At 42.1% G+C, this 14,153-nt stretch overlaps 1 protein-coding gene across 1 annotated transcript; it reads right to left on the bottom strand.

The window, feature by feature from the left end:
• Nucleotides 1-469: 469 nt before the first annotated feature.
• Nucleotides 470-13,397, bottom strand: SIX4 (SIX homeobox 4). The gene is made up of 3 exons (XM_048855190.2): nt 12,387-13,397; nt 9,279-9,973; nt 470-6,762 (listed from the first exon to the last, which is right to left on the bottom strand). The coding sequence occupies exons 1-3, from the start codon at nt 13,229-13,231 to the stop codon at nt 5,966-5,968; spliced, it is 2,337 nt and encodes a 778-aa protein (XP_048711147.2). The 5' UTR covers nt 13,232-13,397; the 3' UTR covers nt 470-5,965.
• Nucleotides 13,398-14,153: the final 756 nt, after the last annotated feature.

Raw genomic sequence — 14,153 nt, 5'->3', positions numbered from 1 at the left:
TTTTAAATAGTTCAGTTTAAATTGGGATTAAGTCAACCTACCTTTACAAAATACACAAGCTGTGTGTGAGAGCTTAGAAAATACCTGGATGAAAAATGAGCGAACTGTGAATACTGTTAGTAATCAGAAGCCTGTTTTGATGTTGTATCTGTTTAACTTTCCTATAAATTCAGTAATATACATGGATTTTGAATGGCATGGTTCAGTATGAAATAGCAGACATGATACTTTTTAATTTGATATTTTAAAAGCGAAGTTAGGGCCTGCTACAAAACTGATTGAGTCAACAGAAAGACGATATTCACTTCAGTGGAGTTTGAAGCAGGCCTATAGTGAATATACATCTTTTCTATTGCCATTACCTTTAGAATAAATCTTTACAAATATATATCTAGTTCAGATTATATTTCTAACGGAAGTTCTGCATTCAGATGTAAAATATAGATAGAGTTGTTTGCAGCACAAGATGTGTATAAATATAAAGTTTATTCAGTATAGTGTTTAGAAAAATAAGTTCACATCATCTCAGAATACAAATAAAACACTTAACTGTCCAGGCACAAACCCCTATTACAGTACAACAAACATACATACCTTAGATCTCTTTGGTTGGGTCATAAGCACAAAAACATTGGATGATAGGCTTTGTGCTCTATCACCTAATGGTGCAATAAAGACTTCTGGTTATTCTCTACTCTAATGCATACATTCTGTAAAGATTTCATCTTTGTTGTAAGGCACAATAAACCCATATTGATTACAGAAATAACTGGTTAGTTCTGGACAAACAGTACATGCAGCAAAAGAATGGATACCCTTTAAATGTGAATCCTGAAAGCCAAAAGATTCACATGCTCCTTGACTGTAGAAATGTAAGAAGGTAGTTTTAAATTATATGAAATGTACAAGTTAGATATAAAATATCTTCAAGATAGGATTTCTAAGAGATATAGGAAGACTTCGGGTCTCCTTTCTTGTAAAATTTCACTATTTTGTTTCCAGAATTTCAAAATTATTAATATTTTAATGACTTAAGATATTTATTGATCATGAAGACTCTATGACACATGCCTATTGGAGTTCCATACACTTGTTTCATATGAAGCAGAAGGGATACATCTTGTACTTTTGTCATGAAAGGTACACAGGCACTGGAAAGCTATGCACAGGGACTTTTCCAAGCATTCCACACAAATTTGGGCAAATTCTGCCCTCTGTAATGTCTCTGCTATCAATAGGGTTTTATAGGGCTTGAGGACAGAACCTAGCCCTTATTGCCTCTCCATGGATTTGGGGTATTCCCAATGCTCACTGCAAAATTTAAGCGGTCATTTAAAAAAAAAATGGTTCTAGCCCTTCTGATTGGGAAAACAATTTTCTTAATGTGAATCAATGGAATTCTGTCTTCCTTAGTTCACAGACATGGTGAAACAATAACTCTAAGAAGTATAAACTGCCCCATTAATTTCAATACTGTGTTAACTTGGAAATCTAATTACAACACTCTGAATAGATCAACCATGTTAGTTATTTCACTTTATATTGGGCCAAATTCATACCTGGTATAACTCCATGAAACGAATGGGCCACAGACTGAGTCAGTGTACACTGACATAGTTCCATTGACATCAGTGAAGTTCTGCTGATTTACAGCAGCTGAGGATGTGGCCTAACTGTGTCCATGAACATGCTTATTCAGTGTGGTTGGATTCAGTTGAAAGGACACTTCACAGGAATAAGATTGCAAGATTTAACGAGGCAACTGACTGGATGCTCTGCTACATAGATGAGCCTTCTAAAAGTTCTCAGCAACATCAGGGTGAAATTAAGAAAAATAATAAATTTGTTCAAAAACTTTACATTTTGAGGGAATTTGCTTACTAAGCTTTCAGCAGATTTCCCAAACATTTCTATAGAATCCAGGTCAAAGATTTAGCAGAATTTGGCAAATTTCCCATACAATTTCCAGGGGACTTAGCTCCGATGAAGTGAGCTGTAGCTCACGAAAGCTTATGCTCAAATAAATTTGTTAGTCTCTAAGGTGCCACAAGTACTCCTTTTCTTTAGGTCACTGTGCACTTTACTACCTGTAGATGGCCATGGTGTGATGCCAAGCTGCCTTTCACTTTACAAGTCAAAAAGTATAGCATACATACTTCAAAAAGTTTACACGATTCTTTATACCCATCCACATTAATTGGATGAGGGGAAAAGAAGGGTATTTTATGCTTGAGCGAAATATAAATATGTCTTCCATTTAAACAAGAGAACATCACAGTAAAGACTAAAGCTGAGATTTTCAAAGCTGCTTAGGGGACTTTGCCTATTTACAGCAGTTGAAGATCTGGCCCTAAGTATTGTAAAGGTCTATGTGTACTGTGTAAAGAAAGGAGATGGTCTGCTTGTCTGGGCAGTTATGCAAGGACCACATTATAATAAACTGACCTTATTTTACCGTAGGAGTAAAAATACTATTTAAATAGCCGCTATAAAAACACTGTTCTGGGCAATGACACTTTGCATTGTTCATATGTACCTGCAGAAAACGTGAGGTTATATTAGATCATATAGAGGGAATGACACTTATTTTTGAAGGGGCAGAGGGGTAAAGAGAAAATAAATTACTTGCTTTCTGGAAGACTAGAATAGACTTATCTGGCTCTGTCCTGATCCATTGCTTTATGTACATTTTTGCACCCCCTGCTGTCCCTACATTGTGTAGAACGGGCAATACTCTTGTTAAAAGTACCAGACATTCTGAGATATGCACCACTGTTATCACAAATACCGTTTTCATGTCAACCACACGGCATAGCCAAGTAATTCAGAACCTCAGTAACATAATTAATACAAACAGAAAAGTTACCAGCAGCATGTGTGCTGGCAGAACAGCATAGCAATTCTATTATAATATCTGATTGTTTTAACAGCTGAGAAAGTTATCTGAAATATTCACAAACTTCCCCCTAAAGACAGTTTGAGCTTTGCAGAACAAAACATGAGGCTCAGAACATTTCTAGAGCCACACACAGCTTTCAATCCATGCATACAATTTCCATTCATGTAATAATAATACACAATAACATATGGTGTTTCTACTCTTCAAACAATAACAAATTAATTCTCGCAAGATTCTTGCAAAGTGGATAATTATTATTGTTATCCTCATTTTATGGATGGAGAAACTGAGGCAGGGGGATTGTGTGACTTGTCCCAGGCCATAGATGGTGCATGCGAGGTGCTCAGATACTACAGAGAGAAACAGTGTCAGAGCAAAGACTAACAAATTTATTTGAGCATAAGCTTTCGTGAGCTACAGCAAAGTGAGCTATAGCTCATGAAAGCTTATGCTCAAATAAATTGGTTAGTCTCTAAGGTGCCACAAGTCCTCCTTTTCTTTTTGCCAATACAGACTAACACGGCTACTACTCTGAAACAGAGCAAAGACTGGAACTCTTAAGTCCCTAGCTTCCCATCCTGAAGTCAAACCACACCTCATGTCAGTGGGAGGCATGCATGCAGACTCAGGGCAGTTGGTGGCTCCAAGTTTTGTTTTTAATAATAATAAACGTTTTAAATGGCTTGCTTTTAACAACATTTATGCAAGTCAGGGAGGTAGCCAAATGGCTAGTTGCTTTCTTTTCTCCATATACTTTGGAAAGCCTCAATGACCTCTTTTTACAAAACATATACTTCCTTCCTGCCCCTTCCCTCAGACTTCAGCTGCAGTGTTGAATGGAACGATTCTCTGCTCAGCTTAGAGGTTCCATGCTGTTACTTACAAGAATAAATTGTATGCAATATAGTGCAAAACAACAGTGAGGCTATCCTAGTGTCACACAGCACATGGAAAAAGCCCTTCCTTTAAAAAATTTAGATAGACCGAGTTAGCTATCAAGACAGGATGAGACAGGGATGCTCCTCGACAGAACTGACATTATCTCAATTTGCTTTCCTTTACATTGTTTTTGTCTTTTTTACAAAAGATGTTCTACATCAGTTCATGTCAGGCCTGACTGAAAGTCCATTGAAGACTCTGAAAGCATTTCTACTGATTTCAATGGACTTTGGACCAGGCCTTTTAGGAGGATTAATTCATGCTTTAAGTACTGTTTATATTCACATTAGAGTTAAAAAAAAAATCAACAGCGAGTAGTTCTTCATAGATCTGCATTATTAATATTATTAAAGCTTAAGGTTGTGCTTTTTCATGTTAAAAAAAAATCCTATAGACAAATGGTGAAATCTGCTCCATTCATATGGAGCCTGAGTGTTCTGAGTGGAGTGCAGAGGGGTAGGGAGCTGAAATCTTTCCCCAACTCAGAGCCAGCAAATACCGCCGCTCCACATCTCCCTCAAACCATTAGGGGTTCCTGTTGCAGCCTATGGCCCTGTTGAAGAAAGCATCCCTTTGTTTAGGAAGGGCACATAAATACATGTTTTTGTGGGCATTTGTGAATCAGGGCCTCTGTGATGGAACAGCAGCTACAACCCCTCCACACCAGTTGCATGGGGTTTTGGGGCCAGTGGAACCTTGTAAATGTAGAACCACCTTCCCTGGCCTAGCCCATCATAGCTGTCCATACTGGCCTATGTGAGGCTTTTCTTCATGGTTGCTCTGCCCACTGTACCTCTGTGGACCCCCCTCTGCAGGGCTTAAATGGTGCAGAGGGCCAAACTCTGGCCCTCCACACAAATGACAAATTTCACCCAAAATGACCCAGAGACCAACTTGTCTTACTCAGGAAAGTAGACACATTGACTTCAGTGGAGCTACTCACAAGAGTAAGGCTGGCAGAATCTGGCCCTGAGGATGGATAATTGCACACAAGTGTTTTCATTCCTCTTGCCACTGTGCTTTAGTAACAAGGATATAAGGCCACTAGGAAGAAAGGCACGTGGAATTCTGTAAAAATACATTTAACTAATTTGAAAATTACTAAGTAAACAAAACATAACAAAAAAAAACCCCAAACACAAAGATGGGAGAGAAAAATGTCCCAGTCTTGCAATAGTGGGAGTTCATTTTCTAGCTTCAGTGTGATTAACATTGTTCTTTTACAGTCTATTGATAAAACTCATCACTTGAAAATCCTACAAAAAAGTAAAACCTTGTTGAAAATAACTGTTTACTTCCTGTTCAAACGATAAAAATAAATTAAACAGTCAGAAAACATTTCAATGCACTGTATCTAAAGTGAAAGAGACCAACGTAAACCATAAATAAAATCCATTGTACTAATAAAAAAGTCTCCTTTATAATAACTGAAATAATATTTACATTCATACTGGAGTGAAAGCTTTAGAGTTGCATAATTAGAGTTTCAAATGTGCCCCCCGCCGCCCTTCTCCACTGAACTGGCAAAATGCTAGTCATAACATTTAGAAATCTGCACAAGTTTGAAGCAAGATTTTTGGGATGAACAGAAGTCTGCTGGAAAAAACAGCAACAATATTATTTGCAATTGTGTTTAGTTTCTTAACCTCAAACACCATGAAAGTAGCTTGTGAGGTATCGTCTATTTCCTTAAAATCTGTTCAATGCCCATGGACTAGAAGTAAACAACAAAGACTGCATTGTTTCTACCTTTTTATAAAGATATTTCATTTTCCTAGCTAATATTAGGAGTGTATACTTAATTATGAAATTCTGTTGTGGCATGAAGATTCTAGTCAAACTATTAGGGTTATATTAGTAGACCAGAGCAACGCACATCTCCTTGGTTGTTTAGCTTGTATTTCTTTTAACCTGCCTCCCTTAGTCTGGTTAAAAGAGCATATTGCATGCAAACAAAATGTGGCAACCTAATTCCATTATTGTAGATTCCCATGTACTTTAATGCAGATTACTCAAATGTTCTTCTGTTTTGAATTGTATTAGCATTTTCTTTAAATGAGAAAAAACGTGATGCTTTTTAAGGCCTCATGAGGAGACTTATCTACTGAAACCAAACGCAAGAAAAAGTTAAAAATCTTGCATATCTTCATCCATCTGAACTGTCTGGAGTTTGGCAAGCTCTTTTTTGTCCGTTTCCAGTTCTTCACAGACCGTGTCAACCATATTACTCATAACATATTTGGATTTTGGGTCCAGCATCATTAAGTTGCTGGTTGACTTACTCTCAGAATTGGATAAGAAATTCTCCTTGACATCAGGTGCTGACTGCAGAACTAACCTGTGCTCTCTGACAAAATCCAGATGAATTTGTGCAGATGGATGACTGACATGGTCTCCAGTTGCAGAAACTATTTCCCCGAGCGCAGGCTGTGCTGTAGACATTGACATGAGATCTTGACTGGTAATGAGGGAACAGTTCTGAAGAGTTGCATAGTTACTGTTGCTGACTGATATCACAGTAGATGTATTCGTTACAGATGCTGACATAGACTGACTCTCTGAGATACCAGAGTTCAGTTCTGCAGCATTTAAAAGAGAAGGTGGAGCTAGGGAAAAATTATGTGAGGGAGTTACATTTACTAAGGAGGAAGCCATGGACTGGAGGCCTCCACCAGCTACATTTTCAGAAGATACGTTTACATTTAGTTGTGCATTCTGACTGATGGGCATTAACTGAGAAAACACAAGGCTTCTTTCCAATCCTTCTTGTTTAACAGATCCTATTGCCTGACCTGAATTGGGAACTGTATACACCACTGCACTGGGAGCAAGAGGGCTAAAGAAAACCTTTCCTTGCTGCACTGTCGAAGAATCACTTGTAAAAGTCCCCCCATCTGATGTACTTGGATTTATTGAAATGTTACCTAGGAAAAAAAGAAAGTATAGATTATAGTTGATGGGAAGTTGTGTAATAATGCAAGTTATTCTAGTATACGCTTTGGTCTCCTCGGTTTTAGGAAATTTAAGCTAGAACTATAGGCAACATAGAAGCAATATTCTTTGGAGTATTTTAGAGAACATTAGGTATGAATGAATGAAAGCTCTTGAATATACAACTTACTTCTGAATTGAGAAAAAAGTTTCTGGTACGTTAACACCTTTCAAGCTCTCATTGAGTGGCCAAATAGTCCATACCCGTGTGATTAAAATGAACACGATTTGGCCTTCCTTAGTAGCTAGCACTAGATTTCCATCAAAGAATAGAAACATAAAAAGCTTCTAAGTAAAGACAGCTCAATGACAGACTAAAATTACACATGGAAAATTATAAAAAAATCTCATGAAGTAAGTGACTACTGAGCTAAAAGCTAAGAGTGTAACCCTGCAGAGACATGTTCAAATAATACCTTTCACCAGGTTTTCTTTTTGCCAATTTAGTATTCAAAAGTGTCTTATTTTGTCTATCAACACTGATCCTTTGAATACATTTCTAAGAGCGCAGTCCTGCCACTTTTACTCATGTTGAATAGTAAATTACTCAAGCTGGATTCTCCCATTAAAATCCATAGGACTTCTTGTGAGAGTTCGGAGCTACTCAATGAGCAGAATTGGACCCAAAGTTGGTTATACAGCAAGTCCAGTAAGAGTCATTATTGTAGCGTGTCTCTATGGACAAGATAAATTGGCTCTCAGAGCTGTTTCCACCTTTTGACATCTCCAATTCTCCATCTCTTTCCGGAAACTATTAGAATGATACTTGTAAGGGGCTGTAATTGGTTTTGTAGATACCTGTTTTATAACATGTACAGCACATAGCTATTTAGGGAGTGTTTAAAATGCGGACTCTTTACCTCCCCCTTAGTTTTCATTAGCTAATATTTTCAAGATGCTCCTAGAGACTTTTTTTTGGTTACCATAATTATTTCTGCCCAATGAATACACTAGAAAAATGAAGGAAGGAAATTGAAAGTTATGTAGGAATAAGATATAAATAAATTATAGCAGCTTGCTTAAGATAGCATGGAATGTATTTCACCATGAATACAAAACCAGTTAACCACTAGTCTCACAATTTAAAAACAGCTAAACAGTAAACATGGAGATTTCTGATTTTTCTCTACCCTAGAATCCCCACTGGGGATTCATCAGACTCTGCCTAGTCAGGTGTCCTCTCTCTAATGTGGGAAAATGCTGACTGTTCCAGATAAAGGTTTACACAGCTTCTTAAGGCTGTCCAACACTCTTTCAGGGAGAGAAATTTCTTCCTCACCTTTGCTGGCTGTCAGCCTATGCCTTGGAACATGTACACTAATGGCCCTTGTCATTTCAGATGGTATTCAAATAAAATATCTAATTTTTTTTATCTCACTAAGCTATTTGTCCAATAACTTCCAATGACAGTGCGTCGCACAGTTCAGAATAATATCAGTGCTGATTTATAGTTTCCATCCTGAGTGTCCATCCTTCATTACATTCCTCTTTACTGGAAAAATAATTAACTCCTTACACACATACACCGCAAACAAGCTAAAACGCAGTACAATTTGATTGTTGTTATATTATTCATGGTCCTTGCTATTACAAAGAGATTCATATTTGGTTTAAACATTTTCCTAACAGCAAGATGCTGAAGATTAATAAATTATAGAATAGTTCAGCTTTGTATTTACTTTACTTTACCCACATCAAAATAATGATCCAGAACTAGATTTGCTTTACACAGATTTTCTCCCTTACTATCCAGAAAAATCAATCCCTAATAAATGTTAAGGCAACCTCTAAAATAATCTTTTGAAAGGAGTTCATATAGTTGGTATGTTAATCCACGGTAACATACATTTCCCTAGGGCTGTTACCTTTACCCAAAGCATCTTAACATTTTATATCTACAAGGAATCACATACTTCTATGATTTCTCTTTAGATTAGTTGTTCTTAATTATAGGATAGACAGATTAACAAGCACAATTGATCAGTCTTGTTGTGCCTGTAAATTTAGTGGCTTTAACTTACTTTTACAAAATGCTTTGGTTAAAAAACAGTACATACTTTCTCTGATAGCTGCTGGGCTAGTTTTAAGACAGTATTAATCAATAATCTTTTCTTTTTTTACTTATTGATTTAACACATTTCTGGAATTGTGAAGATTAATACGGAAGGATTCCTAGAATGGTATTTAAAAAAAGACAGTCAAATACCAGACCTTCCTTTTTGCTGCATTAGAAAAAAAAGTTCATACCCCACATAACTTGATCTTTGAAAATCGAGGGAACTGATTGTTACAGGGAGATGTTGTAATGTATGATTTCATGTACTGCACATTGCAGCTGCCAGGACGCTGTAACCATACACCACTGCACAAATATTACACACTATTAAAGATGAAATGTATTCCATTTCCCCCCCAAAAAGGTCTTTACTTTAGCAAACAAAACTTTTACCTTGTGAAGCTGCCACAGAAACAGGAGGCAGCTGCAGAGGAGAAAACCCGATGCTTCCATTAAGCAACTGGCCATTTGTTCCTGAATTAGGGATCTGGACAATGCCATACTGGTTTATTTGGACAGGAGCAGTAAAAGTAACTACAGACCCTCCATCTTGAGAAGCAACAGTTTGTATGCTTTCCCTTTTCACCTCAGTGCTTGGTATTAACCCTGGAAATGAGACAGGTACATTACTGGGGCTGTATGGTGTTGGTGCTGCTGCAGTGTTAGACACAGAAGCCTGGAGGATTTTGAAGTCCTTGACATCTTCAGAAGAAGACACTAATATGTCTGTGATTGACACTCCATTGCTCACAGCACTTGAAGTTGTTTTGGGTGGATTTAAAGTTACTGTCTGTGAAGTCCCCATGTTAAGACCATTGAGGATTACTCCATTGGGTCCCTGAAGAAAAGAGCTCCCATTAATAAAGACAGAAGAAGTACTGGCAGGAACTAGGTTTCCATTCAGCAAAACACCAGAAGAACTTAAAGATATTTTTGTGTTTCCAAGCTGCTGCATGTACACTGGCTCCATGTGATTGGGAAGGCTTAGGCTGGTAGCTCCATCGGACGAGCTGGGGAGTGGATGTGGAGATAAATCCTCCTGTCCCTTACTGGATTCGTCTTCTGTGCTAGGGTTGCCATCTGACTCACTATGGGGAAAGATGGAAATACGATATTTCATTACAATGACATTATTCATAGGTTTTAAGTTCAGAAGGGGTCACTATGGCTATCACAGGCCATAAAACAATATCCAGCTATGCTTACTGTTTGCATTTGGTTTTTAAAGCAAGCCTTAAGTCCATTTAAGAGACAGTAAAGGTTTAAAAAAAAAAAAGTAAAGCCTATCATGAGTAGTGTGAAACTTTACAGACTGGATTGTAGACCTGTAAGTATATTTTCTCTCTGTGGTCATCTACCCAAAATAATCAAAGGGAACTGCCTCAGGGCCATCTCTTCGCCTGCTAAATTGCCCTGTGGAATGATGTGTGCATGTGTGAAATGCAGCAAGCCCAAGAGCAGCCATTTGGTAAGTTATACTGTGCCTTGTGGCAGCTGTAAGAGGTAAACCAGGGTCCCAGTGAGCACTGTTAAACCCTGAAAGTATCTACTGTCTCCTGTTAAATAAAGCCAAGCTCACTGGACTCACTGATATTCTAAAGGGGAGACCGTGACCACCCCCAAATACCTCACACCCGGATGCATTTCTTGAACGTCTAGATCTATCATGAAGGCTCCATTCTGTTCCAATTTCTCCTTTCCCAAGAGAGGAAAGTGACCCACGGGAACCTTAATTTACAAAAGAGACAAAGAAAATATTCCAGACTTCCCAGGGGGTGGTGAGGGAGAATCTATTGTGGTTGCATATAGCATGATCAAACATCCTGGTATTTGGTTAATTTTTATCTCTGAAGAATGGGATTACCCAGACTGCCACCAGCCTTTAAAAGCAGCACTGCTTTGATTTATTAGTTGAGACCGAACCTAACAGTCTGAGAGAGAGTGACTCATGGAGGTAGATCCAGAGAGGGCTCCAGCCCAACTCTGCCTCCAGGTGCTTGGAAATGAAAAAGAAGGGTGCCTCTTTCCTCTCTCTTTTGTGCAGGGGGCCAATTAATATTGGAAAGGATTTGGTGATCAAAACCTCCATGGAACACGCCCAGAAGTTTTCACCAAGGGAAGATCCCAACAACCTCCCCACAAGCCTTAGGGGTTGGGGTGTTAAATGTGCTGTGTGCCATCTAAATCCCTCCTTGTCCTGCCAAGACCCCAGTACACAGGTTCCCTCTGTTTCTGAGCCACCCAGGGCTTGGCTTTTACTGACTTGTCTGCTCTTGAGTGCATTTTTCTTTCTTTCTTCGTTTTTGTTGTTGTTGGTTGCTCTGTCTCTCTCCACAGCCATTTGTCCCTTTGATGTATCCCGAAAAAGGGGCGGGGGGTGGGGGGAGAAGAGGCCTGGATCAGCACAATCGCGCCCTTGGTTGAGAAATGCCTTGAGGCCTTTTTCTGCCCACAGCCTTTGGAAAGGAAGGAAGGGGGCTGGAATGTGGCTTGTATGCAGGGAGGTCACCTCCACCTGGCCGGCTGAAGGCGGTGGAATTCCCCCTAGCGGCCCCACTCCCAGCCCCCATGTCTCCTTAGCCCACAAAGGAGCAACGTGTATGGAGCCAGGGCTGTGCCTGGGTCCCCTGCCCCAGAGCCGGGCTTACTGGGCACAGACACAGAGCTGGGGATCCTGTTGTTGAGTCAAAATTGCAGGGACACACGTAAAGGGTGAAGAACGTGGGAAAAACCAGCTGACTGGGGTGTGTGTGTGCAGAGCTCCCCCCATCCCCAACAGTCTATCGACTAAGCCCCAACCAGCTCCAGGAGACCCACTCGAAGGAGGCCCGTGGGAATCTCCCCACTGACTTCACCCGGCTTTGGATCAGGCCCGGTGGGAGCTAAGCGCCCGTGCTCCCCGCTCGGATCGCAGTGACACCCGATCCGAACCCGCTCAGAATCAGATTTCAAAACAGAGCAGCGGCGACAAGACGCCCCCGCCCCCGCGACTTTAAAAACTCCGCAAATGATTAACTCTGTCAAATAAAGAGCTACCCGACTCCCCCAAGCATGGCACAGAGCTCAGCCGGGCGCAGCGTCTGCTGCCCGTGCGGCTGTGTGCACAGGAGAGAGGAGCTGTGATTTTGAGGGGCGGGGGGGGGGGCACTTAGCAACTTCTCAGCCGCGATCACACGTTGCCTGTGAGTTGGGGGAAAGTCGCAGACCTGCCCCGAGTTGGTTGCAGGAAACTTCCCTGCGATCGCCCGCTTCACTCTCACACACACACAGAGCCTGGGGTGCGGGGAGTGCAGGGGCTGTGTGGCTCCGGGGAGAAAGCGAAAGCTGGCGGGGGAGGAGGAGGAGACCTGAGCTCCGGCCCGGTGCCCAGTCCGCGGGCCGGCCGGCCGGCCTGGGGGGGGGGGGGGGGGTGCGTGCAGGAGCAGGCTGCTGAAGGTAAGCGCCATGTTTGCACGGGAAGAAAGAGCCCGGGGCGGGCGAGCCAGGAAAGTTGGCGCTCACCTCTTGGACTGGGTCTCGGAGGGGTTGCGGTCCCGCTGCCGCCGGTTCTTGAACCAGTTGCTGACCTGGGTGAGGGAGAGCCCGGTGATCTTGGCCAGGTTCCGCTTCTCGGCCGGCGACGGGTACCGGTTCTGCTTGTAGAGCTCCTTCAGCGCGTTGCGGGACTTCTCCTTGAAGCAGTACACCGTCTCCTCGCCGTCCCAGATGGTCCGGGGCAGGGGGAACTTCCTCCGCAGCCGGTACTTGTCCACCGCCCCCAGGGGTCTGCCCCGGGCTCGCTCCGCCTCGGTGTAGCGAGCCTTGTACCACAGCTCCTGCAGCAGCGGGTGGTTGGAGGAGTCGAAGCTGTGGCCCTCCAGGATGCTGTAGAGCTCCGGGTAGATGCCCTGGTGGAAAGCCACCAGCGCCCGGGCTTTCATCAGGCTCTCGTTGCCACGTAGCAGATCGCTCTGGGGCAAAGACCAGAGGAACCTGGCCAGGCGGTCCAGGTTCCCACCTTGCTGCAGCGCCTCGCAGACACAGGCTACATGATCCGGGGAGAAAGCCAGGGGGGTCTGGGAGGAGGAGGAGGAGGAGGGAGAGGAGGAGGAGGCGGAGGCGGCATGGTGATTCCTGGCCAAAAGTTCAGTGTGGAGCCGTATCTGATCCGCAGCTCCCTCCCCCGCAGCCGCGGAGCCTGCTTGCTCCATGGGGAAAGGGGCAGCAGCCGGCGGGGGCGGTGGTGCAGAGTGGAGGGCTGCCCTTTCCTGGGGCACCGTGCCTGCTTCGGAGAGGATTTCCATCACATTCTCTTGCTTGATCACCACCGCGCTCGGGAGCTTGTCCGTGGGGGAGGCAGAAGACATGTTCCCCCCCCCGCCCCCCTTTCTCTCTCTCTCGCCGCAAAGTCCACTCCTGCTTTCGGCTGGATCTAGCCGATCAGGTTTCTTCCCGGCCACGCAGTAACCATTAAGATAGCTGCTCTAGCAAAGTAGTGTAAACGGATCACTCCTCTCCGCGGCTCCCCCCAACGTGACTCCTCCGCTCGCTGCATACTATATGGTACAAGCAGCCTGTGGGCCCAGCCGAGCCCACTCATTGGCCATTTCACATTTTGGGGGCGGAGGATCCGCGGTTTCTATAGAAACCGTCAATCAAACTCCCTTATTCCTCCCCCCCTCCAACTTGAAACACCTATACCTGAAGTTAGAAAGGGTTGGTGGTGTTTTGTTTCTTCTTTCCTCTTGTGTTTGTTAGTCAAGTTACTTAAAGGATGTCTCAGCACTATAAAGCAGGGAATTTCATCATTAGCAGCGCAAAGGAAAGCTCAACACAACGATTATTAAACAGGGGAGAAAGTCACCTTTTAAAATTAGTTGGCTAAACTAGAAATATAAACCAGAGAACATGTTGCCACCTCAGAATTACAGCATATGCATGTGGAGATGGGATCATTTATTTATTTATTTATTCATCTGACCCCCTTTAAAACACAGCAGCTCCCCAAGAAGATTAAACAGTAAAAAAAAAAAAAAATACCAAAACCAAAACAAAAATTCCAAGATCAAATGGGATTGTGAAAGATCAAGAAGAATCTGTTACAAACCCTTAAATGAAGCGTCTTATTTTTCAAATGTTAAAGCATATACTATAAATAGCGTGGCATAAATACACAAAACATGAAAGAAATGAAACTATACTCCTAACCTTAAATCACCCAGAGTTGGCAAGTAAAGTAAGATGGACATGATACAGCAAGGCAAATAAAATATCAAAGCAAAACGAGTA

The sequence above is a fragment of the Caretta caretta genome, chromosome 6 (genome assembly GCF_965140235.1).
Source record: "Caretta caretta isolate rCarCar2 chromosome 6, rCarCar1.hap1, whole genome shotgun sequence".
Taxonomy (NCBI): domain Eukaryota; kingdom Metazoa; phylum Chordata; order Testudines; family Cheloniidae; genus Caretta; species Caretta caretta.
This window is presented reverse-complemented; position numbering and strand designations above follow the sequence as displayed.

Coding starts and splice junctions, on each gene's coding strand:
- SIX4 (XM_048855190.2), bottom strand. CDS start 13,231: ATGTCTTCTGCCTCCCCCACGGACAAGCTCCCGAGCGCGGTGGTGATC. Junction 9,974..12,386: donor TCCGAGACCCAGTCCAAGAG/GTGAGCGCCAAC, acceptor CTTTCCCCATAG/TGAGTCAGATGGCAACCCTA. Junction 6,763..9,278: donor TTCTGTGGCAGCTTCACAAG/GTAAAAGTTTTG, acceptor TTTTTTTCCTAG/GTAACATTTCAATAAATCCA.